General features: G+C 44.0%; 1 protein-coding gene across 1 annotated transcript in view; it reads left to right on the forward strand.

Annotated features, from left to right (window-relative positions):
• The window catches only part of GALNT17 (polypeptide N-acetylgalactosaminyltransferase 17), a 514,547-nt gene that overhangs the window by 249,211 nt on the left and 238,879 nt on the right, over positions 1-26,457 (forward strand). Inside the window, exons 4-5 of the mRNA XM_019715773.2 lie at positions 21,293-21,467; positions 24,265-24,462. Of these exons, the coding sequence (XP_019571332.2) occupies positions 21,293-21,467; positions 24,265-24,462 (373 nt within the window). The remainder of the gene's footprint in view (positions 1-21,292; positions 21,468-24,264; positions 24,463-26,457) is intronic.

Consider the following 26,457-nt stretch of genomic DNA (forward strand, 5'->3'; position numbering starts at 1 on the left):
CCCATTCTGTGGGTTGTCTTTTTACTTTCCTGATAATATCCTTTGATGTTAAAACATTTTTAATTATAGTGAAGTTCAGTTCATCTATTTTTCCCTTGGATGCTTGAGTTTTTGGTATCATATCTAAGAAACTGTTGCCTAATCCAAGGGCACAAAGATTTACACCTGTTTTCTTCTAAGAGTTTTATAGTTTTAGCTCCTACATGTAGGTTTTTATTGATTGTGACTTAATGTTTGTATGTGGTTTGAGTTAGGGTTCCAAATTCATTTTTTTCCCATGAAGGTATTCAGTTGTCTCATTACTATTTGTTGAAAAGCTTGTTCTTTCCCCATTGATTGGTCCTGGCACCTTTGTTAAATATCAACTGACTGAAATGTGAGGGCTTATTTCTGGACTGTAAATCCTGTTTAACTGATCAATGTTTCTATCTTCATGCCAGTACCAGACAGACTTGATAACTGGTCCTTTGTAGTCAGTTTTAAAATCAGGAAGTGTGAGTCTTCCAACCTTGTTCCTCTTTTCCAAGTTGTTTCTTCTATCTGGGTTCTGTATATTGACCTGTGAATTTTAGGACCAGCTTGTTCACTTCTGCAAAAAGGCAGTTGGAATTTTGTGAGGGATTGCATTAAGTCTAAAGGTCAATTTGAGGAATATTGTCAACTTAACAATATTAACACTAATTCCAATTCCTAAATATAGGGTGTCTTTATATTTATATAGGTCTTGTTTAACCTCTGTCAACAATGTTTTATAGTTTTCAATATACAAATCTTGCTCTTCTTTGGTTAAATTCATTATTAAATTTTTAGGTTTTTGATGCTATTTTAAATGGAATTATTTTAATTTCATTTTTGGACTTTTCATTGCTAGTGTATACAAATGTAGCTGATTTTTGTATATTGATCTTGTATCCTTCTATTTTTCTAAATTTGTTTATTAGCTCTAATAGTTTTGTGCATGTGTGTGTGAGTATGTGTTTGTATGTTCTTTAGAGCTTCCTATATATAATGTCATTTCATCTTCAAATAGTGATAATTTTGTTTCTTACTTTCCAATTTTTTTATTTTTTATTTTGCTGGGGTGGGGAAGCTTAGTTTCCCTGGCCCTTCTATTATTAGCTTGGTACAAAAGTAACTGTGGTTTTTGCAATTATTTTTAACCTTTAAAACCACAATTACTTTTGCACCCACCTAATATTTAAACTGTACTTATTGATAAATGCTTGCTATTCTGCCATGTCAGGAACGAGAGCATTGACCCATGTGCTTTCGTAAGAGTTTACAACAGCCTCTCTGGAAAAGATGTGGCTAGGTCATGAGACAGCTTAGGGAAGCATAGGGCTCATTCACACAGGGACATCTGGCAGGGCTACTGTGTGAGCGAGGTCCTGGGCATAAGGCATAAATCTGGACTATGGAATGGCTGCTCTGTGATTTCTGCCTCTGACCTCATCAAGGCAGACTGCCTACCCATGGAGGAAGTCAGAGCAGACCACATCTGAGGGATGCAATGAAAGCTCTCTGCTGCTCCAGGCAGCAGGCATGTAGAGAGAGCTCAAACTTCATCAGCCTGTGTTGAGAACATCCAATTATAGGGAAGAAAGGGACAATCTCTCCTCATTCAGACATTTGAGTCATCAGAACAGCAAAGATGACAACAATTAATAAGATTCAGTGTTGGTGAGGATACAGAGAAAAAGACACACTCATACACTTTTGGTGGTCGGTACCTCGTATCTGGAGAACAAATTATCAATTCATATTAAAAGTTCTTGTCTCTTTCAGAGAATCTATCCTCAGCTTAAAGGGCAGTAAGTTTCCAGAGAGCTAGTACCTGAAACTTTCAGTGTGTGTGCCTCGGGCACCCTGCTCTGCGACGGGCATGTTGCCACCGTGCCCATACATCATGCCACCTTGGACGCCCCTGTAGCACGCTCCTGAGCGTCTCCGAGCACCCTTGCATGCTGGACTCCATGCCTTTCTCTTTCTTGGTTTACCTGCTTATTTTGGTAAAATGCACAACTAGGAGCCTCTTAAGAAAGACTGGAGGAAGATACAAATCTTTTGAGATCATCCATGTCTGAAGAAAGCTTTATTCTAATCTTCTATGTGAATGATGCCTGGTTGGGTTAGGTATAACCTTCTGTCAGAATTTTGATGGTTTTGCTCCATTATCTTCTGTCTTTCAGTGTGTTTTAAAAAGAACCAAAGGCATTCAAATTCCTGATCTATTACTTTTTTTCCTTTCTGGAAGCCTGTGGAATCGTCACGTTGTCCCCAAAGTTTTGCAATTCACCATGATGAGCCCTGGGGTAGATCAATTTTCAACCACTGGGCTGGACATTTAGTAGCTTCAGTCTGGAATCTGATGTCTATCAGTTTTGGGGAAACTTCTTGGAATATTTAACTGATAATTCCACTGCATTATTTCTCTTTTCTCTCTTTTAGCACCTCCCATTATTCCACCCCTGCTTTTCTTTTCTCGGCTATCTTACCATTTTGTTCTGCTTTGTTTTGCTTTCTTTAATTTTATCTTCCTTCCCTTCTATTTAGTATGATTTTTATATCTGCTATCATGGTTTTACTTCTAATTGCTCATTTTTATTCTCTGAAAGTTCCTTTTTATAGCATATTATTTTTATTTAATGGAAGCAATATATTTTCTTATCCCTTGGAGGATATTAATAATGTTTAATTTTGTTTTTTAGTTTTTCTCCTTTCATATTCTGTTTCCACAAGTTGCTTTTTTCTTTATATTATTTACTTTATGTCTCCCATGCTGCACACTTTCCTTGGGTGTCCAGGATCATGTTGACTGCTCATGATTACCTTTTAAAAAGTGATTAGGTAGTCCCAGGGCCTTGGCCAGGGGAAATGGAGAGTTATTGTTTAATGGGCACAGAGGTTCAGTTTGGGAAGATGAAAAAGTTTTGGAGATGGTTGTACAACAATGTGGGTGTAGTTAATACCACTGAACTGTACACTTAAAAATAATTAAAATGGAAAACTTCATATTATGTATTTTACACACACACACACACACACACACACTGAGAGTTTGGGTTGGGCTTACTGGTTTTGACAGCAGAGACGTCTGACACACCTGTCGCTGTGCTTACCCTGTGAGTCTGCTTTCCAGCTTCCCCAGTGTTGCGGTCGTTACCTCTTGTGTTTTCCCTGACCTGGGCAGTTATGGGTTTATTTTATTTTTTTGAAAATCCCTTTACTGTAGTTTTCAGTGTGTTTTGACTAGAGGACGATGTCAGATTCATGAGTTAAATTCATCATCTCATCCTGAAAGTTGCATATTCATTTTTAAGAACTTTTAATATGGATTGATAAATTGCTCGCCAGATACTGTCCCGTGAAAAATGTGTGAATGTATCTTTTCCTCTGTATCCTCACCAACACTGAATCTTCTTAATCGTTGTCATCTTTCATGTTCTGATGACTGAAAAATGATGTATCATTTTTAAATCTGCATTTTTTTAAATTAAAGTTTATTGGGATGACAATTGTTAGTAAAATTACATAGATTTCAGGTGTACAATTCTGTATTACATCCTCTATAAATCCCATTGTGTGTTCACCACCCAGTGTCAGTTCTCCTTCCATCACCATATATTTGATCCCTCTTACCCTCATCTCCCACCCCTCCCCCTTACCCTCTGGTAACCACTAAACTATTGTCTGTGTCTATGAGTTTTTGCTTCTTCATTTGTTTGTCTTGTTCCTTTGTTGCATTTTTTACTATTAGTGATAATGAACACTTTTTCATGTGTTTGACTGTTTCTCTTTGTAGGGATTTGCCTATTGATGGACCACTTATTCCTTTTTTCTATTGAAGTATTAATCTTTAATCTTATTGATTAAAAAAAGCTTTGTACATATTGAAATCCTTTTTACAGGTATTTCTCTCAACTTGTCCTTTTCACTTTAATTTGCATTATTTTTTGACAAATTTTACATTTTTATATAATCAAATCAGTTTTTTTCTTTTGAGATGTCCTGACAAAGTAATTCATTATCCCTAGATGGCACAAATACTCAAGTATGTTTTCTCATAGACAAATACTTCTTTTCAAAATAAATTCCAAATAGATTAAATATTTTTACATTATGGTATGAGAGTTTTACCATAGAGATTCTTGTCTCAAAGTCTGGTTATCTCAATGTATCTAATAATCGATCCTTTAACCACTGATTTGAAATTTCTGGTTTTCATATAGTGTTTTAGATTTGTAAACACTGAGGCTGAATCACATGAGGACTGCTTGGTTATGGAAGAGGGTGAAGAGGAGGGTGGAGTCAAAGGAGATGCCCAGGGTCCTGGTTCCGGTGACAGGGTGGGTTTTGGTGTCATTCGTTAAGAACGGAATGTGGTAGGAGTGGTGGGTTTGGGCCAGGGATCCAGTTAACTTTCTTGGAGATGTTATCCAATTCCTGTGGAAGTTTGGTGCGCCTTCACCTAAGGAGCTACTTCGTCCTCCAAGTTTCTCTTAAACTAGTATAGGCTGCTTCATTTCTACTATTATAATCCTGAATACATTTTAAGATAAGTCTTATCAACATTTTTAACTACTGTTTTAAAAACATACCTCAGTACCATCGTTGTCCTTAAGCAATAGCATATGGAGGAAAATGTGGAATCAAATCCTGTGTGGTCTGGGCCAAGGACTAACCTTTCCTGATCTTGAGCAAATTGGTAATCACAGTGGCTTTTCTGCAGGGTGTAAATCATGAGGTGGAGAGAGAATTCTTGGAAACGCCTGTAGTTCAAATCCTGGCAGTACACTGGAGGGCGTAGCTGTTCAATGTGCTCAGGGTATCATCTGATTCACTAGCCCAGCTCTCTGCTTCTGCCTCACCCCTGTGGGAAGCCTTTCCCAATTTTTCAGCTGCGACCAGGTTGGGGGCCCTTTGCCTCTGCTCCCGGGCACCAGTGTGTAGTGTGGCACAGCAGTTGGCATGCTGTCTTACATTGGCATACTTGCCCATCTCTAAACTGTAAGATCTCTGAGGGCAAGAACCATAGCTCCCTCTCTGCTGTGTCCCCAGGGCCTGCACTCTGCTGTGTATAGTGATTGCTGAACAGGTTAAGTTCAACTGCACAAGTGCAAAGATATTTTTTTTTTCTACTTTCTCTAACTCCATCCTGGGAGTCATACATTTGGCATTATTGTACATATTTTGGCTTCTACTCTATAGTTATTTTGGTTTAGAACTCAAAAAATGCCTGTCTCCAATAATGATCCCGCAAGGCTCTTCATGACCTGGACAGCTGGATACCTGGTCACTAGCGTTTCCCTGTGGAGCCAGCTCAGCCAATGAAGCTGCTCTCTTGGTTGGTGTGCTCGAAGGTTGTAAGCAGGATATCTCAAGTTAGGAAACTTTTTCAGTGGAAGGATATACCCTCTGGACTTCCAAAAGGGGTTGTGGAGGAAGCACACTGGCATTGTTTGCTTTTCTTCTTGGTCTATAATTGAAGAGATAGGAAAAGTCATATGTTTCTGGAAGATAACATTTTCCTGTGTTGTTAAGGCTCCAAGTGGAGTAGCCAAGAGACACCACGTTATCGCACATTTCCATGCAGGGCCAGGCTTCCTTATTTGAACACCACCTGCCTTCCCCTGCTTGTAAAGAGCCTTCCTAATCAGAAATAATACTTGTTTTTGTCCCCAACCAGATCACTGTAATGTGGCAGCATTTGCTCTGTGGGTCTGTAATCACGACTGGGTTTTGCTTTTACATTTCTTCTTGTGCATTTTTAGGCCATAGAAAAGGAGAGGGTAAGTAGGAGAGTGTATGTCTTTACACAGAGATAATGTGATATCCCCAGCTAAAGCTTCATAGTTAAAGGCTAACTGCCTTTAAAAAACTAACAATCAAAAAAGTCTTGTTATTTTGATTTTAACAAGGTTTGATTAATTGTAAATTCATAAGAAGTTGCACAATGTACAAGACGTCTCATGTACTCTTCACTCAGTCTTCTCCAACAGTTACATCTTGTAAAACTCTAGTACATTATCACAACCAGGAAACTGATTTTGGTCAATCTATGGAACTGACTCCCACCTCACTAGTTTAACATGAAAGTGTGTGTGTGTGTGTGTAGGTGGGTAGTTCTGATGAACGTGTGTGTGTAGGTGGGTAGTTCTGATGCATGTGTGTGTATAGGTGGGTAGTTCTGATGAACGTGTGTGTGTAGGTGGGTAGTTCTGATGCACATGTGTGTGTGTAGGTGGGTAGTTCTGATGCATGTGTATGTGTAGGTGGGTAGTTCTGATGAACGTGTGTGTGTAGGTGTGTGTAGGTGGGTAGTTCTGATGAATGCGTGTGTGTAGGTGGGTGGTTCTGATGAATGTGTGTGTGTAGGTGGGTAGTTCTGATGAACGTGTGTGTGTAGGTGGGTAGTTCTGATGAATGTGTGTGTAGGTGGGTAGTTCTGATGAACGTGTGTGTGTAGGTGGGTAGTTCTGATGAACATGTGCGTGTAGGTGGGTAGTTCTGATGCATGTGTGTGTGTAGGTGGGTAGTTCTGATGAATGTGTGTGTGTAGATGGGTAGTTCTGATGCATGTGTGTGTGTAGGTGGGTAGTTCTGATGCATGTGTTTGTGTAGGTGGGTAGTTCTGATGAACGTGTGTGTGTGAGGTGTGTGTAGGTGGGTAGTTCTGATGCATGTGTGTGTATAAGTGGGTAGTTCTGATGAACGTGTGTGTGTAGGTGGGTAGTTCTGATGCATGTGTGTGTGTAGGTGGGTAGTTCTGATGAACGTGTGTGTGTAGGTGGGTAGTTCTGATGAACGTGTGTGTGTAGGTGGGTAGTTCTGATGAACGTGTGTGTGTAGGTGGGTAGTTCTGATGCATGTGTGTGTATAGGTGGGTAGTTCTGATGAACGTGTGTGTGTAGGTGGGTAGTTCTGATGCACATGTGTGTGTGTAGGTGGGTAGTTCTGATGCATGTGTATGTGTAGGTGGGTAGTTCTGATGAACGTGTGTGTGTAGGTGTGTGTAGGTGGGTAGTTCTGATGCATGTGTGTGTATAAGTGGGTAGTTCTGATGAACGTGTGTGTGTAGGTGGGTAGTTCTGATGCATGTGTGTGTGTAGGTGGGTAGTTCTGATGAACGTGTGTGTGTAGGTGGGTAGTTCTGATGCATGTGTGTGTGTAGGTGGGTAGTTCTGATGAACGTGTGTGTGTAGGTGGGTAGTTCTGATGCATGTGTGTGTGTAGGTGGGTAGTTCTGATGCATGTGTGTGTGTAGGTGGGTAGTTCTGATGAATGTGTGTGTGTAGGTGGGTAGTTCTGATGCATGTGTGTGTGTAGGTGGGTAGTTCTGATGAATGTGTGTGTGTAGATGGGTAGTTCTGATGCATGTGTGTGTGTAGGTGGGTAGTTCTGATGAACGTGTGTGTGTGTAGGTGGATAGTTCTGATGCATGTGTGTGTAGATGGGTAGTTCTGATGCATGTGTGTGTGTAGGTGGATAGTTCTGATGAACGTGTGTGTGTAGGTGGGTAGTTCTGATGAACGTGTGTGTGTGTAGGTGGATAGTTCTGATGAACGTGTGTGTGTGTAGGTGGATAGTTCTGATGAACGTGTGTGTATAGGTGGGTAGTTCTGATGAATGTGTGTGTGTAGATGGGTAGTTCTGATGAACGTGTGTGTGTGTAGGTGGATAGTTCTGATGAACGTGTGTGTATAGGTGGGTAGTTCTGATGAATGTGTGTGTGTAAATGGGTAGTTCTGATGAACGGGTGTGTGTGTAGGTGGGTAGTTCTGATGAATGTGTGTGTGTAGGTGGGTAGTTCTGATGCATGTGTGTGTGTAGGTGGGTAGTTCTGATGCATGTGTGTGTATAGGTGGGTAGTTCTGATGAACGTGTGTGTGTAGGTGGGTAGTTCTGATGCATGTGTGTGTGTAGGTGGGTAGTTCTGATGAACGTGTGTGTGTAGGTGGGTAGTTCTGATGCATGTGTGTGTGTAGGTGGGTAGTTCTGATGAATGTGTGTGTGTAGATGGGTAGTTCTGATGCATGTGTGTGTGTAGGTGGGTAGTTCTGATGAATGTGTGTGTGTAGGTGGGTAGTTCTGATGAACGTGTGTGTGTAGATGGGTAGTTCTGATGAATGTGTGTGTGTAGGTGGGTAGTTCTGATGAACGTGTGTGTGTGTAGGTGGATAGTTCTGATGCATGTGTGTGTGTAGGTGGATAGTTCTGATGCATGTGTGTGTGTAGGTGGGTAGTTCTGATGAATGTGTGTGTGTAGGTGGGTAGTTCTGATGCATGTGTGTGTGTAGGTGGGTAGTTCTGATGAATGTGTGTGTGTAGATGGGTAGTTCTGATGCATGTGTGTGTGTAGGTGGGTAGTTCTGATGAATGTGTGTGTGTGTAGGTGGGTAGTTCTGATGAATGTGTGTGTGTAGATGGGTAGTTCTGATGAACGGGTGTGTGTGTAGGTGGGTAGTTCTGATGAATGTGTGTATGGTGTGTGAGGTGTATGTGTAGGTAGGTTGTGCTGTACAATTTTATCAGATCTGTAGGTCCCAGTCACCACCACCACAACTGAGTACAGAACTGTCCCACCACCACAGAGCTCCCCTGCTGTTCTTTCATAACCACACCCAGCCCTACCCTCATCCCTGACCTCTGACAGTCCTAATCTGTTCGCTATCTCTATACTTTTGTTATTTCAAGAATGTTTTATAAATTGTAACATACGGTACATAACCTTTGTCATTGGCTTCTTACACTCAGCATAAGTACCTTAAGACCCATCCAGGCTGCTGTGTACAGGGTCCATTCTCCTTATTTCTGCTTAATGTTCCATGGTGTGGGTTTACCAGTTTGTCTAACCCTTTGCTTATTGAAACATTTGGGGGTTTCAGTTTGGGGTTTTTACAAATGAAGTTGCTAAGAACATTTGTGCACAGATGTTTGTGTGAAAATAAATTTTCATTTCTCTGAGATAAATGCCCAAGAATACAATTGCTTGAGTTATGGTAAATGCTCAATGCTTATGGTAAATGCTTATGTGGCATCCCCTCTAAAAAAAATAAATAAATCTCATTAATTTTTAATCTTCCAGCCGAGCCTCCAGTGGAGGAAAAGTTTTCATTTTGTCATTGGAGACCATGGTGCTAAGAGGAATGTGTTGTATTCCAGCAGTGATCCAAAAAGTGTGTTGAAAGTTTTGCCCCGTGATCAGACTTTGGCTGCCCATTAGATTGGAACTCAACAATATAAGAATGCCAAGGGAAAGTCAGACCCAGGTGCTCAAACATGTCCAGGGTCCTCTGTCCGGGGTTTCCAGTGTCTCAGCCCTTCCTTCCACTGTCAGCTGGTGCAGACCAGCCACCTCCAGTTCTCCAGGCCATCTGGAGTGAAATATCGCTGTGGAAATGACCCAAAGTTGATGCTTAATTGCAGCTTCAGCTATTGGAGAGGACCAGACCATCTCTCTAGGGTAATCCCAGGGACGGGAAATAGTACTCTAATCTAGGTCCCATGCCCTTCGTCAGATCGGTCAACTGTGGCCAAGAAGGCAGGGTCATGCAGAGAACCACCACGCCCTAGTAACCGTGGGGCAAAGCTCCAGAAAGGGAGGGGCTGTGTGCAAAGCACTCCGTGGACTGCTAATGTGATAACACCCGTGAGATTTGTATGTGGTATTCCTACAAGGTGGGGAAACAAATGAGGCCTTTGTGAAGGATGAAATAATGGAATAAATGATCAAAAGGAGGTGACCCTTGAGTTAGACCAAAAGAGACAGAATTTTGACATGTGGAAATGAAAGGAAATGACAGTGGAGGAAAGTACAGGAATCCGGATCTCGAGGCAGGGATGCTTGGGGCATATCGAGGAAGTGTGCAGATGGGATCAATATGTAGGGCTTGATGGGAGGCTTAGAGGTCAGCGAGTCCCAGTCAGAGATGGAGGGCCGGCCCTGGGCCACAGGGCTGGGGAGGGACAGTGGGAACAGGCAGGTCTCTGCTGTTCTCTGATAGTGGTAAGTGATCAGCCAGCCTCCTCTGAGCAGGAGGGATGGGGGTCAGCCAGGCTGATCATGTGAGATGGAGCTGTGGAGCCAGGAAGTCTGGGGGTTGGTGGAAGTAGTTGTTAGGAAGACCAGGTGTGGCCGTTTTCACCTTTGTTCCCAGAAGAGCAGCCTCCCAGTTTTGATCTGATTTTATTGAAAAAGTGAGGTGACATTGACATGAGTGTCTCTAGATCACTAGCTGTGAGCTCTGGGTGGCTCTCTGGCCAGAGGCACTTTGGCCTTAGGCTGTGGTATGGGTCTGGGAGGGCCTGCCCCAGAGACCGGGACACAGCCAAGAGCAAACCCTCTGATGGCTGCCTTCAGAGTCAGGAGTCTTGCCTGGCCGCTCCTTTCCTTCTTTTCTTACCTACATGGGGCACAGTGAGCTGTCTGGACTCAGTGGCGCCTGGTGACTAATTACCCCTGCAGGACATCCAGGAACACCTGAGGGCTCGACACAAATGCAAAGATGACATGACAAGCCATCCCCTCACCTTAGCTAACTGATCACATGTCTTCTTGTGTCTTGAGCACACCCTCTGACACTGGGAGAGGACCATTGATATCCATTTTTATAAAAAAAGATGAAGTTCGGAGAGGCAAGTACCTTACCCGTGGTAGCATAGCCAGAATTTCCCAGAATTGAGGCTCCAGCTCAGTAGCCCCAGTCCTGGAACCAGGCCTTCCACGCTCCCCCCGCCCGTCCCCCCACAAGCCTCCCTTCCTACGGTGCATCCTCCTCCCTTCCAGTTGAGCACTGACTCCCTTCCCCGCACCCTTACCAGATTCATCTCTTTGCTTCCCAAGACATGTCTACTCTCCCTTCACCTGTGCAAAACTATACACATAATAAAAATGAATAATAATTTTAACCATTATTGAGTACTTGCTATGTGCCAGACCTTGAGCTAAGCACTTAGCATGCGTTCCCTTACTTAAATACCCAACAGCCCTAATGGGTAGGGACCATTATTATCCGTATTAGCTATTTCCCCTGATGTCAACAGCAGCTCAAGGTGAATGCTCCTGACCAGGTGTGTCCCTGCCTCCCCAGGTACGCCCAGCTCACTGTAAGAGCATACAATGTACCTGTCCCCGTGGCACCCTTCTTCCGTGAGACCATTCCACTTCCATCTTTTTCTAGACCAAACAGTTCCTGCCCTGTGCACTTTCTGTGCACCTAAAATCAGTCGTATTTTTGCAGGTATTTAGTCCTAATGAATGTGATGTGTGGGAATGCTGGGGGTGATGATGGGTTGATAGTAGCAGAGCAGCTATTCAGCCAGCACGTTCCCTGGGGGACTCCCGCCCACATGGGTTCTGACTGGTTGCTGCCAATGTGACTGGCTGTTACCTATCTTGATAGTCTTCTGGGTTGGAAGACACATGTTAGGTTCTGCAGGCCTTTTGGGCCCTAATAAAAGCTGCTATTTATAGAACAATTTAACATGCATCATTTTTAGTGAGCATGCATTAGCGTTTTCCTTCTGCATAGGCTCCCTGCTGCCTTTGACCTTGGAGAATTCCTGGTTCTGAATACAGAGGCCCCCAATGCTTGAGAAGGGTGGGCTGAGCAGATGCCTTGCTCTAGTTATTCCATTTCTGTCTGCCAACTGTGTTTAAAGAAAACCGGAAGTAACCAAGCATCAAGATGTGACCCTTTTCTCCCCTGGACTTCATGGTCTGTGTGCTGTTTTGCTCTCCCCCCCCTGCCACTTAATGACTGTGACTTTTGCTATTTCAAGAGGTTGGCCAGCTTCACAGCTTTCAGAATCAATATCGCAGTAAATAAGAAACATGATGAAAGAAAAACACACTGCAGCCTGTAGGCAAATTTTATCGCTTAAATTCACACGTTATTATTAGAATGAGCTGCAAATACCAGACTTTCAACTGCCTTTTGATGGGGCAAGATAAGAGAATGCTCCTGTAATTTGGGGCAACAAGTTGGAGGCATCACGGGTAGGCATTATGATGGTTTCCTGTTGGTTTGGGCTACTTATATCTATTTTTTTAAAGGTGAAATTTAAATGGAAGCAGTGGGAGACAGGAATTTAACAAAGGAATTGAAAGCAGAGATGGCTTTTCTTTCCAAAGCGTCTCTTATGAATGCATGACTCTGTGATATATTTAGTTTAACACTTTGGTATTGTGCCTCACATCTCTTTTCTTGCTTCTTTTCGTCTTTTGCTTCCTTTTGTCCTTGCTTTGATCTTGCCTTTAAAATGCTTTCATACGTGGCAAAAACATCCCTTTTTAATCTCCCCGTTTTTCCTGAAGTTTCTTGTTCTTGCCTTTTTTGTTCCCATAGTTTGAAAATGCACTATTTAATCCACATCGCTGAGAGATGCTCGAGAATGAAATTTGTACTGTAGCTGCCTTCCATGTTATTTCAGCCTGCATTTTCACATGTTTACTTCCTGTCCATTTATGTTCTTGAAGGCCAGAATTCAGAGCTGACAGGCCCGTGCAGTAGAAGTGGAACTGTGCTGTGTACCTGCTGTCCCTTCAGACTTTGGTGACACTGGAGAAGTTGGAAGCCCAGCCTGTTCAAAAGGGATGCCCATCCCTTTTGAGCCCCTCCATCAGCACTGGGCTTCTTCTCTGGAAAGGGCCAACCCCTGTCAGAGGACAGCTGCCTAGAAAGGTAGATGCATGTGCCAAGCCCAGAGCAAAAGTGTGGCTGCCTCAGAGTTACAGAGAGAGCCAGTTCCAGGAGAAAGGTAGGTCTGGCTTGGACTCCCAATGTGCGAGGCACAGTTACACGCGAGCAGATGAACAGCTTCCGATTCCATGGGAATCGTATCCACTAGAATCCAGTAGAATATCTAGGAGTGCGGGCATGTTACTTACTAGCTATGTAGTTTTTAGCAAGGCACTTCCCGTCTCTGTGCCTCAGTTTCCTCATCCATAAAATGGGACTGATACTACCCCTTATCTCACAAAGCCGTTATGAGGGTAAAAAAAGTTGATATAGGTAAAGTAGTTACAACAGTAAGTGTCACTTAATTAGGACTCAGTAAATGTTAAAACAAAAATTGTGGGATGTTATGAGTTTGCAAGGTAGATTATTTTCTGGTTAAATATGAAAGGGGAACTAATCTGGATAGTGTTTCAAAGCATTTCATGATTAGCTGACATTTTTAGTCAGCTTGGTTAGCAATTTTGGGATATAAATATTTCATTATAGATACAGATAGGCATAGTGTTTAAAATGTTTGAAAAGTAGTGATTGTTAGCAAAAAACAACAACAAAAAAACAACAACTTTGCATCTGGAAAGTCAGCCTCACCAGGGTACACCGGCCTGAAGCTAATAAGGAAGCTTGTGCTTTGGGGCCCCTAGAGGCCCGCAGGGAGTGGGGGGGGAGGGGCCGACAGTGTGTGCACATGTGCATTTGTTTTTGAAAAATTTACAGAAGAGAGATTTTTCTTTTTCTTAAAGAGGATCCTCAAAATTGTATAAACTTCAGGTCCCACAAAACTTGGATTCATTTCTGAAACTTTCTATGTTCATTTGACAGATGAGAAACTGAGATGTTGCATGACGAGGATATCCAATCAGGTTTCTCCACCTTCCGTTTTTTAATTTTAAAAGATAATTTTTTTGAATTTAAATTTCTTAATTGAGTCAATCTGACAAGTAACATTGTGGAAGGTATTCAGGGTGTTACTTTGACACATTTATGTATTGTAATATGATTGCTGATGCAGTGATATTTATCACATTACATAGTTACAGAGGTTCCTCTACTTACAATGGATTGACGTCCTGATAAATCTATTTTAAGTTGAAAATATCCTAAGTCAAAACTGCATTCAATACACCCAACCTACTGAACATCAGAGCGCAGCCTAGCCCACCCTAAACGTGCTCAGAACACAATATCCAAAAGAACTCTGGCAACCCAGCACACTAGGGTCCCGGCTGTGTACCCTGCTGTCCGCAGGGCAGGCTGGGAGCAGGGGCTCACGGCCGCTGCCCAGCATCACGGGAGAGTATCGTATGGCGTATCACAAGCCCAGGAAAAGATCAAAATTCAAAATTCAAAATACGGTCTCGACTGACTGCATATCATTTTTGCACCATCGAAAGTTGAAAAATCGTAAGTTGAACCAGTGTAAGTCAGACATCATCTCTATAGTACGATATTATTGTCTGTATTCATTATACTGTGCATTACATCTTTATGGCTTATTTACTACTCGCTATAAGTTTGTTCCCTTAAACACCATCAATCTTATTCCCCACCCCACCACACCCCACCCCCTGGCAACCACCATTTCACTCTTGTGTTTTATAGGTTTAACATTTTTAGATCCCACACCTAGGAGATATCATACAGTGCTTGTCTTTTTCTGTCTGAGTAAAACATAATTTTAAAAAATGTATTATTGGCCTTTGTATGGCTACTTTCATACATTTGGTTTGCTGGTTATTTTAAGCATAAAGGTATCTTGGGGATACCTGAACATCAAGGTGTTTTAAGTCTATTTTTTGTGTTCTTTATATGACATCATAACTGATTCTCACATGTACACAATATTGAATATGTTACATATCTCATTAAAAAGGACACTGCAGAACTAGAGTCTCATGACTAATGTCTGTGCTAAAACTCTGTGTTGAACAACACGCTGTTCCCTGAGCTATCTTAAGGTCCTCAATCTGGAAATTCCCCTCAGGGAACCAGGGAGCTGAGGGACGAGGTGAACATAGATCCAAGGTCTGGATCCGCCCCTCAGAGAAGTCAGAACTGCCTTCACTGAATTTGGAGGAGCTTTCGGAATGAGCTTCCAGTCAACCACATAACCAAAATGGGGTTCAGAAAAGCTAACTGGCAACAGAATATGGAATTGGATCTTCACCAAGGCCTAGGGGTTTAAATTCACACCAAAAAACTCACTTCACCTCTCCCTTCCACCTTCACAGTTGACTAGGGCTTACAGACATGAAAGCCACATATTTGTGATTCTTCATAGAGACAGAAAGCAGATTACTGGTTACCAGGGGCTGGGGGAGGCAGGAAATGGAAACTGACAGCTTACTGGGTGCAGGGTTTACCTTCGGGGTAATGAAAAACTTCTGGCACTAGACAGTGGTTATGGTGGCACCACATGTGAATGTAGCAATGTCCCTGAATTGTATACTGATCAAAATGGTAAATTTTAGGTTAAGTATATTTTACCGCAGTAAAAAGCAATAAAAAACATCAGCCAGTGATTTTAAGAAGTTTTGGAGTTGTGTGAGAATCATCTGGAGTGCTGGCCAACCCCACTAATGCCCACTAAATTAGAAACTCTTAGGGTGGGCTTGGGAACCTGCATTTTCACAAGCTCTCAAGGGATTCCCAGGGAGGGATCACACTCTGAGGGACACGAGCTTTGAGACAGGTGTTTCTTGTTTTGTTTTTGCTTGAAACATGCTATACGTGCTATTTTCTTGTCCCAGCTATCACAATCTGTGCATTCCTAGCTAGCAGCATGCCCCAACCTCAGCAACTGTTGGCAGGGAGAAGGGGTGTGGGGGTGACTTTGGCACTGATGACGGCAAAAGTAGTTCTGGTAGAACTGAAGCACTGGTAGTAGTAAGAGCAATAATGGGGTGAGAGCAGACGCTATGAACACGTGGGGTTTTCTTGAGGGACTGACCTAATTGTGAGGTTGCTCCATGCACAGGTGGCCAGCAATCAGGACCCAGTTTTGGAAATGGCAAGTCAAACCCTCGTTCTACAGACTGGGGTCATCTCCAAGGGGCTCAATCTTGCAGACAAGGCAGGACAAGGAGGGCTGTGTAGTGGGGAAAGCGGAGATGGGCAGTGGCGACACTGGATTCGGAACGTCTGCTCAGGATGGATGAGTCTCCTTCTGCACACGCACTGACTCAGTGCAGATGGGGATGGGCTGGGGGCTAACTCTAAGCCAAGCTACTCAGAATGCTTTCGTCAGAACAAGTTCTTGGGCCACACCCCTGACCTCCTGGTGATTCTGGTACAGGTTAAAGTTTGGGAAGCACTCATTTAAACTGCGACTGGTTCTCCTGAGTTGCCATACCTTGAGGGAGAATTAGAACATTCAGTTCGTCTCATCATCAAGACTTGATAACTGTGAGGGTTGAGAGGTACGGACATGGCCCAAACCTAGGTGGCGTGGCCATTTCCAAGCTCACATCTGTGTGGCACCGAGGTTCGTGTCCTGGTTTGGGGGAGGGGCAAGTGGCGATGAGTCTGCTAGGTCAACATGTGCTTCTGAGCAGGGCTTAGAGACAGGGACTGGGTTGATGGCTTATTCTCTAACATCACTGAAAGCATGGAATATAAATATAATTCCATTATAATGTTTTCTGCTTTAGTTCTCATTATAACTTTCTTGTTGTCAATGTGTACTCCTTAAGTCTGGATGACAGATATTTCTTTTATTGTTAAGGAGCAGACATGTCTCCCTCCCTGTCCCTTCTGATCACAGGCAGTGTTTTCTTCTTCCCTGTTGACTTCTCCAAATGCTGTTTACTAAAATCTAAGAAACAAGGATTTCTAAATGGCTCTAGACCAATTTAGTGTTGGATTTTATAAAGCTGGAAGGTAAACATTTATTTTTGCAGAAAGCAGTTTTTGGTTTTTTTCTCTGAGTTTTTCAGGGAGAAAAATCTTACGTAAACTATTTTTCTTACTGTTACTCTAATGTCCTAGAATGGTTTCTTCTGCTAAAGATGACAAAAGATTGGGGGCACATTGTGATGGTGTGACATTTCTTACCACTGTCAGGTTGGGGATTTGTTTTCTTCCATGGTCCCAAGGTCCTGAGACCTTGTTTGTACTTGGTTAACATGTGGGCTCTCTCACTTTAAGGCGATTTCCAAATCTCAACACACCAACGCCCTCAGGCTGTCACAGTCCTGTTCCACCAGGACCAGCCTTTCTGGAAGTCTCTCTGGAGCTGTCCTACCCATTCTCTTCTTTCCATGCTAACCTGTCCCCATAGAGCTCAGATGCATCCAGAAGGGGATTCCTGTTTTTCACTGGTCCCATCAAGAACCTACTATCAGCCTAGATCAATGGCTCGTTCTCAACTCATTTTCTCCAATGCATTTGATTTTCTTGATGTTGGGCATGGAGTAACAATTGAGGATAAGAACTGTGTCACTTTCAGCCATGCTGGCATTCTGTAAATACCTGTGAAACAAATGCAAGTATCCTTCTTTTGTGAACTCTACCCTTGATATGATTCTGCCCTTAAGACACTATTTCTAGCTAGTCTTATCCTTCAGCTTGTCCCCCTGCCTCCTAAATGTACATGTTTCCCAAAGTGCGGTTCTAATCTTCTTCACTCTCTCTCCTGGAACTGTATTCCTCTCAATACGCCATCATGTCTCACCACTGCGTCCCCACACTCTGCTTTTTTTTTCACCTTGATTCGGCAATGTACCCCTGAATGTCAGCCTGAATGACAAGCACTCCCCTGTCCCCAGCTGAACTCATCAACTTGTTCTTTCATTTCTCTCTCCTAATTAATAGCATCTTCCCAGTTACCCAGATACTGGTGATTCTGTAACCTAAGTAGATCCAATTCAATGCTTATGTATGTTATGTGTTCTGGAATAGTGAGAGCACATGTTCAAGCCTCTGTTTAACTCAAACACTACCTTCTCCATGAACGCACTCAGCCAAACTAATTGTTCCCTCTGTGACTCCCTCATAGCACTTTCCCTCTTTGGCCATTAGCTCCATTTTCCTTATAATACTGAATATTGCAGTTTTGTGAACATGTCTCATCTCCTTAACTGCATTGTAAGCATCTTGAAGGAGTGCTCGTGTCTCACTTGATTTTAAATCCAGGCAGGGGCCCAGGTCTGTAGCTTCCTAGGTGCTGAGTTACATGCAAGTGCTGGGAAGAGAGGCCTGTTCAGTATTCCTTGTTCTTGAGCATTGCTTGTTGCACGGTGGCATCTCTCTCCGTGTTTCCATGGAAGCCCACAGGCCATCCGTTCTGCTGTGTTTTGAACGTTGTGTCCCTAAACCTTGTAAGAGTGAAGCTGGTGTCACCCCTGTACAGTGAACCCCAGACTTTAAAATGATATTGACTAGCTAAAAAGACAAGCTGTTGTTCATGGGAAGCTACAAAAATGATGCGTATCAATAATATTAATAGACCAATTATTATTAGAAATAACATTTATTGAATGCATATCATTATATGTAGCATCTCATGTATTCTTAACAGCCATAGGCTACTACTAAAGCTTAGGAATTATCCTTTATCCCTTTTACATTTCAAGCCCTTTAATGTCCGCATCTCAGTAGCCTTGAGAAGGGCAGTGGTAATGAACCACATTATCTTTTGCCAAACTTGTAAATGCTTGTCCATCTCTCTACCCTGAAGTATCAGTCACAATCACTGAACAAATGAGGAAACCACTTGTTAGCATGGCCAGGAGCTGACATCCAGGTACTGGGCAAAGCCAAAATGGGGTCCCAGGCTGCCTGGCAGCTAAGGACTAACAGTGCCTTAGGGTCTCCTGGTGGCAGAATGCTCTCTCTGAACGTACGAAGCTTCCCAAATCCCGCCAGCCTCGTCCATCCCCAGTAAGTGGACAGGATTCTACTGCACCATTCTATGGATGCTGTGCCCATGCATGGTCCTTTGCCTCCCATTGCTTGTCCCTTCGTCCCCTGCCCACTCGCCCAGCACTCATTGGGAATAAATGAAAAACCAAGCAGGCATGGTCTGCCTAACCTTCTTCCTAGATTTCTTGTTCCAAGAAATTTAATTAACACATGCCCAACAAACATGTAGTACATGGTTTGTAGAAGCTGAACCTTCTTTGGGCCATCCCAGTCCCATTTACTTGGTTATCCTTCGAATTCATGCTGAGTGAAGAAGCAGAGGGTCCCCACAGCCTGGCTTCTCTACCAGCCCATCACCAACCCCTAGATGATGGCAAAGATGGTCGCCATACCAGCAGAAACACCAACACAAGTCACTGGTTGAGGGTGTGCTCTGTGCTAAGCATGTGCTAAGACTGTCCTATGTATTTCCAGCTCAGCAGTTCTCAAAATGTGGTTCCCCATAACAGAACTTGTTACAAACAAGGTCTTGTTAGGAACACAAATGCTAGGCCCCCACACTAGACCTTCTGAAAATGAAATGTGAGGGAGAGGCTGGCAATCTGTTCCAACACACCCAAAATGCTGACGTGCTCTCCAGTTTGAGAACCATAGTCTAGCATATAGGCCTGGTTTTCCATCTTGGGCACAACTTCCTCCGGCCCCCTGGGCTGCTTGGAAATCTCTGTCCCGTGCCTTAAACTGACATGTAGGGAAAGAGGGAAAATAATTACTACTACTGGCTACTCAATGTTGAGCGTTTACATAATGCCAGGGATAATTCTAGGCATCTATGTATGTTAACTTGTTTAATGCTCACCACAACCCTACGAGGTCCATACTATTATCATCCCCCTTCTGTAAAGGAGGAAATTGAGGCACAGATTGATTGGTTGAATTGCCCAGGGTCACCCAGGCAATAAATGGTAAGCCTCGGTTCTAAACCTAAGGCAGTCTGACCCCAGTCTGAACTCCTAACCACATGCTATGCCTCATTAGAGGTTTCTGCCCCATCCCATCCAGGTTTCATTTTGTTTCTCCTTTCCAAACGAATACTGCCCTGTATTAGTTTGCTAAGATTGCCTTAACAAATACCACAGACTGGCTGGCTCAACAGAAATTTATTTTCTCACATTTCTGGAGGCTGAAGTCCAACCAAGATCAAGATGTCAGCCATGTTTCTCCTAAAGCCTCTTTCCGTGGTTTGCAGACAGCTGCCTTCTCAAGGTGTCTTCATGTGGTCTCTCCTCCGTGTGCATGCTCTTGGTGGCTGTGTCTGTCCAAAGTCTCTTCTTATGAGGACACCAGTCAGATTGGATCAGGGCCCATCCTTAAGCACCTCATGAACTTAATCACCTCTTTAAAGGCCCTATTTCCGAATATGGTTACATTCAGAGGTATTAGGGGTTAGGGCTCCAACACATGGGTTTGGGGGTGCACAGTGAAGCCCATAACACTCCAGTTCCCCCAAGATCCACACCTTTGGCTGACAGGAACTATTTCATATCTCTGTACCTTTGGGGACTCCCTCACCTCCATCCATCAAAACATCCATCCTCCATATCTCTTCCTGGGTCATAGGGCTGCATCGTTCCCAGGGACAACAGCCGTGACCCAGCGAGGTCAGTCTCTGCCTATGCTGCTGATATATGGCTTTGCTTTGACAAATACCACCCTGTACAACTAGGAAGTGAGAGGTCTGCTCACTGTGTGCCTTTTGGGTTTCTCTAGAGCACATGCAGAGGCAGCATTGTTTCCTGAAGTATTGTTTGTGAACCACTTGCATCTGACACCCAGGCTGCTCCTGGGCCCCCTGAGTGGCCAGCAGCATGAGCCTGTCCTAGGGAACATCTAAGAATCCCCCTCTATCAGCCCTCCTGGCCTCCTATATCTGGTGATTCTTATGTCCATAAAGGTATAAATGTGGAATTAGATACATTTGGCCTGTGTCTCAGCTCTTCCATTACTAGGTATATGACCTTGGGAGAGGACACTGTTTCTTAATTTGCAAGGTGGAATTCATCTAGCTAATTAATTGAACTAATATGGCAACCTCCTAGGGTCACTGTAAGGATTAAATTAGATCATATAAATAAAGCCCTTTATACCCCCCACTTGTAGAAGTGTGTGATCTCTGCTAACATTACTTCTGCCACCATGATAGCATGCCCACTACTGGGCTAAGATTTCCTTTACATCCTAAGACCAAAGCACCAACCCTGTTAACGTTGCATCTGGTGCATGACTATACGTCTGGACCACCCAGGACGAATACTGTAAGGACTGGTGTATGTGCGGGTGGAAACACCCATGTAGCAGTTGATAAACAGGACCAGGAGACAGATGGAGGAATGGGAATGCTGGCCAGGGAGGGAGGGCAGGCCACAAGAAACCTCAGAGGACCTCCGCCAGCCTGCAGTGGTCAGGCCTAAGAGCTGTGTATCTTCAACACAGGAAGGACGTTGCTGTCCTGGGCTGGAATGTCAGACGTCTTCTGACTCACACCAACTGAGTTGTCCTTTCTGTTAAAACTACTAACACATGCACTTTTCTGCAAACTCTGACTTTCCTAAAGATCTGTCTGCATCACAATGGGTTGGACACACATTTTAAATGACATGTTTACAGACCTTCTTGCATTTTGTCATTTGTAGAGGAGCTGAAGGCCCCCTTGGAGGAGTACGTCCACAAACGCTACCCGGGGCTGGTGAAGGTGGTACGCAATCAAAAAAGAGAGGGCCTCATCAGAGCGCGCATCGAGGGATGGAAGGTGGCCACCGGCCAGGTCACCGGCTTCTTTGATGCCCATGTGGAATTCACCGCTGGCTGGTAGGTGCCAAGCCGAATACTAAGGGCACTCAGGACCTGCAGTGTGGTCAGTGGGGGCCAGAATCTGAGAAGTGGGGCACTCTGGCTCTTTCCTCTGGGGCACTGGAAGAATGGAGAAGGGGGGAGGGGTTGAAGCAGAAGGTAAGACTGTAGCCCAGGATAAAACTGAGAGGCAGGGAGAAATCTGTCTGCTGTCTGCTCAGTCCATCACTGTCATCGTCATATGTCCCTCGTGGTTCCTCACTACAGGACAGATGCTGTGTCTCCACTTTCACTAAGGTATACTACAGGAGTAATCTCCAACCTCCGTGACTGATGACAACACAGATTTCTGTATTGTCCACGTGACAGGTCAGCTGCGGATTGTCTGTGACTCTGCCCTGTATGTACTCAGCATTCTGAGACCAGGGAACATTCCTGTCGAGGATATACCATTTTCGTGGCTCAGAGAAATGAACAACAGCAGAACCTTGCAATGGCTATGAAGGTTTCTGCTCTGATGTGACATGACCACTTCTGCTCACATCCTGTTAGCCAAAGTAAGTCACATGTCCAAGCTAAATGCTGATTTGGGCTGAGAGAGAGAGTATACCCCTTTGCAGGGAGACTCTGTAGGCCACATGGCAATAGGTGGGGTGTCCCCTGGGAGGGAAGCAACTTACTAGCATCAGTTGTACATTATTCACAGACTGGAGGACCAAATTCCTCACTTCAAAAGCACTATTTGAACAAGGTATTCTGTCCCTACGCCCAGTAACTTTCACCACACAGAGACAGGCTCAGCTGAAAGCTTCTGTGTGTGTGGCATCAGACCAGCCTGGAGGAAGCATGGCCCATTCAAGGAGGCAGTGGGACTTTCGATTTGGGACTGAAGCCAGACCATCTGAGTAGAAACCTGGTTCTGCCATGAGCTGACTAGGTATCCTGAGGCAAGTGACTTAACCTCCCTGGAACTGAGTTTCCTCATTTGTAAAATGGTGACTATAGTATCTATCTCATAGGATTGTTTTGAAATTTACATTATCCAGCATATGTGACATGTTTAGAATGGTGCCTAGCTCAAACTAAGTGATCAATAAATACCAGGTATTATTAGCTCATTAGGAAAAATCTGTGATCAAGGATTAGCTAAGGCAGCATGTAGTCAGTGTGACTTGAATGAGGTGGAGAAGATGGTCTAAGAGTCGAGAGGATGGAGAGAGCATTCCTACGGGGGGAAATTAAGGAAGGCTTCTTGAAAGAGGTGGCATGAGATCTAATAAGACTCCATAGCCGGTCAGACTTCCTGCCAGCAGCAAAAAGGCATTCCTGGAGGACAGCAGAGTGAGTGAAGACTTGGAGGGGGTGGAGTGCTACAGCATGTCTAGAAGCCGCAGAATGTCCATCCCATTTGGCTTCAGCCTAGATGACTTGTGCAAAAGTGTTGAAGGTGGTAAATGGCCCAGCACATATTTTCTTGCTCGTTTTAAATAGAAAGATGAGATGAGCCCACAGGTAATCCAGTAGCTACAAATGAAAAGAGATGGGATGTAGGCCGAGGGTTCTCATTATTCTCCCAAATAATGCAGAGGAATAAGGTTTTCACTTGACTTTTCCAAAGCCTGTGCTCTATGCTAAGCAGGAGATTAATGGCCTGGCTTGTGAGAGCTACCTTCTCCTTCCAGGATATGAGGAATGAGCCCTTCCTACACCTGCCGCTGAGACACACAGTGGCAGGGTGTCTGAACACCTGCTTTTCCCGAAGCCAGCACAGCTACACCTCAGAAGTCCAGAGCCAGCTCCCTGCCTGTCGTCTCCTGCAGCCCTGAGAGGCAGGCTAGCCAGGAGGCAGGATTCTGCCTGTGTTTGCATTTAATTCGTCCCGCCTGCCATTGCTAACCAATTCAATTAGATCGCTTTGAAGAAATCAATTAAATAATCAATTAAAACAACTGAAATAGTCACACACAAAGAAGCCAGTGAAATGCTTATTAAAACCCAGCTATTAAGGGCAGAAGTGACCTACTTTGGGAGAGGGAAAATACAAGAGGCATCTGCCAGTGCCCTGAGGGGAAACTGAAAATACTGTATAAAACTGTAGTGTAATGCAAATCGTGTAGTCAGGACTGCCTTGCTTTAGCCTTCACTGTCGGTATGAAAGACAGGCCCAGCACTTTCTGGGGCAGAGGCTCTGTTGTTCTGAATTCTTGCTCCAGGCCTCTCCTGCAGGCATCAGTACGTGGTGATTTCATGTGGTCTGTGGTGATCCCACATGGTCTGTAATGATCCCACATGGTCTGTAATGATCCCACATGGTCTGTAATGATCCCACATGGTCTGTGGTGAACCCCATGTGGTCTGTGGTGATCTTGCATGGTCTGTGGTGATCCCACATGGTCTATGGTGATCCCACGTGGTCCATGGTGATCCCACGTGGTCTATGGTGATCCCACATGGTCTGCAGTGATCCCACATGGTCTATGCTGATCTCACCTGGACTGTGGTGATCCCACGTGGTCTATGGTGATCCCACATGGTCTGTGGTGATCCACATGGTCTGTAGTGATCCTACTTGGACTGTGGTGATGCCACATGGTTGAGGGCCTGAGCTGCAGTGCACAGCACTCACTGAACATTGCATGACCCACTGGGGAAAGGCCACTCAGGAGCCTCAGTTCCCATCTGAGTTCCAGTCTGCCCCAAGTCCAAGCTTCAACTGTGTTGCTTCTGGTCATTCCCTGTGGTCTTGGGGGGTGTGCCTATTGAGTGGTGGGCTCCCTCTGGAGAGAGATTTTATTTCTACTTCTCTGTATTTCAGGGCTGAGCCCGTTCTATCCCGAATCCAGGAGAACCGGAAGCGAGTGATCCTCCCGTCTATTGACAACATCAAACAGGACACTTTTGAGGTGCAGCGGTACGAGAACTCAGCCCACGGGTACAGCTGGGAGCTGTGGTGCATGTACATCAGCCCCCCTAAGGACTGGTGGGACGCCGGAGACCCTTCTCTCCCCATAAGGTCTGTGGCAATCAAGCTCTGGTGGCCATGAGTCCCCAGATCCCTGAGAATAGGGGAGCCGAGCGAGGGAGGCTAGGAGAGACTCCTGGAGCAGCTGTGTGTAAATGGCTGCTTTAGGAATCTGGGGTGCCTACCCTCACAGTCTTCTTGCTGAGGGAGGAGACTGCATTTTGCTCCTTTAGCCAAACTGTTCGAGGGCAGCTTATCAAACAGCAACACTGAAAGATTGGAATTGATAGGAAGGCTCACGTCTTTTGATTTTTCTTCATACCTGATGAACTGTGTTCAAGAGCTTTTAAGTACGAGGTTTGAAACATATTAATTCCTGGGGTTCCTTCATACTTGCAACCTTTATTATCATGCTGCTTCCCACTCTTTCTCATGATACAGGAACACATAGAAAAGGAAAATACTTGTCTGGAACCTGGGTAACTGAGGGCCTTGGGCAGCTCTGTAAGACTTGCCCTGGGTCCTCCTAGCTTCCCCTGGAGACAAGGAGGTAGTCCATCATGGCATACCTGCTGGGAAGCTCATATAGAAAGGGTGTTGAAATACGTTGATTTTGATGCCATGTCTGCTTCCCGTGGCTGTTGTAATGAATTGCCACAAACTTTGTGGCAGAAAGCACATACATTTATTCACCTACATTCTAAAGGTAGGAAATCCAAAATGAGGCTTACAGAGCTACACTCCAGATGTCTGTGGAGCTGCGTCCTTCTGGAGGCTCCAGGGGAGAATTCATTTCCTGCCTTTCCTGCTTTTCCTTAGCTCATGGCTGCATCACGCCCCTTTCTCCCTGTTGCCTTCGTTATATGGCCTTCTTCATTCTCACCTGCCTTATATAAGGGCCCTTGTGATGACAGGATTCATAGGTGACTTTTTTTGCGGGGGTAGGGCATTGTTCAGCTCACCACAAATGCTCTGATTTTTAACTAAGACGATACTCGAATTATAGTTAAATATTTTCTGTGAGTTTTAGTTGAGGGCCAAACTAACTCTTAAGATCTTCATGGTTCTGTCTTAAGTGAGAAGAGGTGGGAGAGTCATTTTTACTTTGCCCTAGTTCTAGGACAGTACTTGTTGGTGTAAAGGGGGATAGTGAGAAGGCCTAGTAGACTAGGAGTAAGAACATTTTACAGGTAGCCATGAAGTTCTTTCTCAGTTTACAAAGTTTTAATAAATAAGAGTAAGATTGTGAGATGTATAGACCCCTTTACCCCATGTGCTCTTATGTTCCTGCTCAAATTGAAAGCTGAAGAATTCCATTAGAGGAGAGCTGCCTATGGGCAAACCTGTGCAACAAGGAAGGTGATTTGGGGGGGGCCATAAGTTCCCTAGCCAGAGATGCCTCACGGCTCAGTTCCCATCCCAAAGTAGACTTTGGCATCTTTGTGCAAGCTACAGGGCCATGCTCTTGGCTTTCCGCAAGTAGTAACATAGACTCATCACTAAGGTGTTATCTGAGAACCAAAGCATAACCTTCAGGATATTTAATATTTAATGAGTGAGATACCATTTCATACCCATTAGCATGGCTACTAGAAACAAAAAACAAAAAGAGAAAATAACAAGTGTTGGCAAGGATGTGGAAACTGGAACAATTGTGCACTATTGGTGGGAATGTATAAAGGTACAGCCACTGTGGAAAACAGTATGACAGTTCCTCAAAAAATTAAAAATAGAACTACCTAGACCTAGAAATTGTACTTCTGGGTATACACCCAAAAGACTTGAAAAGCAGGGTTTCAAAGAGATATTTGTATACCTGTGTTTATAGCAGTACTATTCACAATAGTCAAAGGTGGAAGTCACCCAAGTCCATCAGCAGATAAATGGATACACATAATGCGCTATATACATACAATGGAATATTATTCAGCCTTTAAAAAGGAAGGGAATTCTGACACATGCTACAATATGGATAAACCTTGGTAACAGTATGCTAAGTGAAATAAGCCAGTCACCAGAAGACAAATTCTATACAATTTCACTCAT

This window comes from Rhinolophus sinicus, linkage group LG03 (genome assembly GCF_036562045.2).
Source record: "Rhinolophus sinicus isolate RSC01 linkage group LG03, ASM3656204v1, whole genome shotgun sequence".
In the NCBI taxonomy this organism is placed as follows: domain Eukaryota; kingdom Metazoa; phylum Chordata; class Mammalia; order Chiroptera; family Rhinolophidae; genus Rhinolophus; species Rhinolophus sinicus.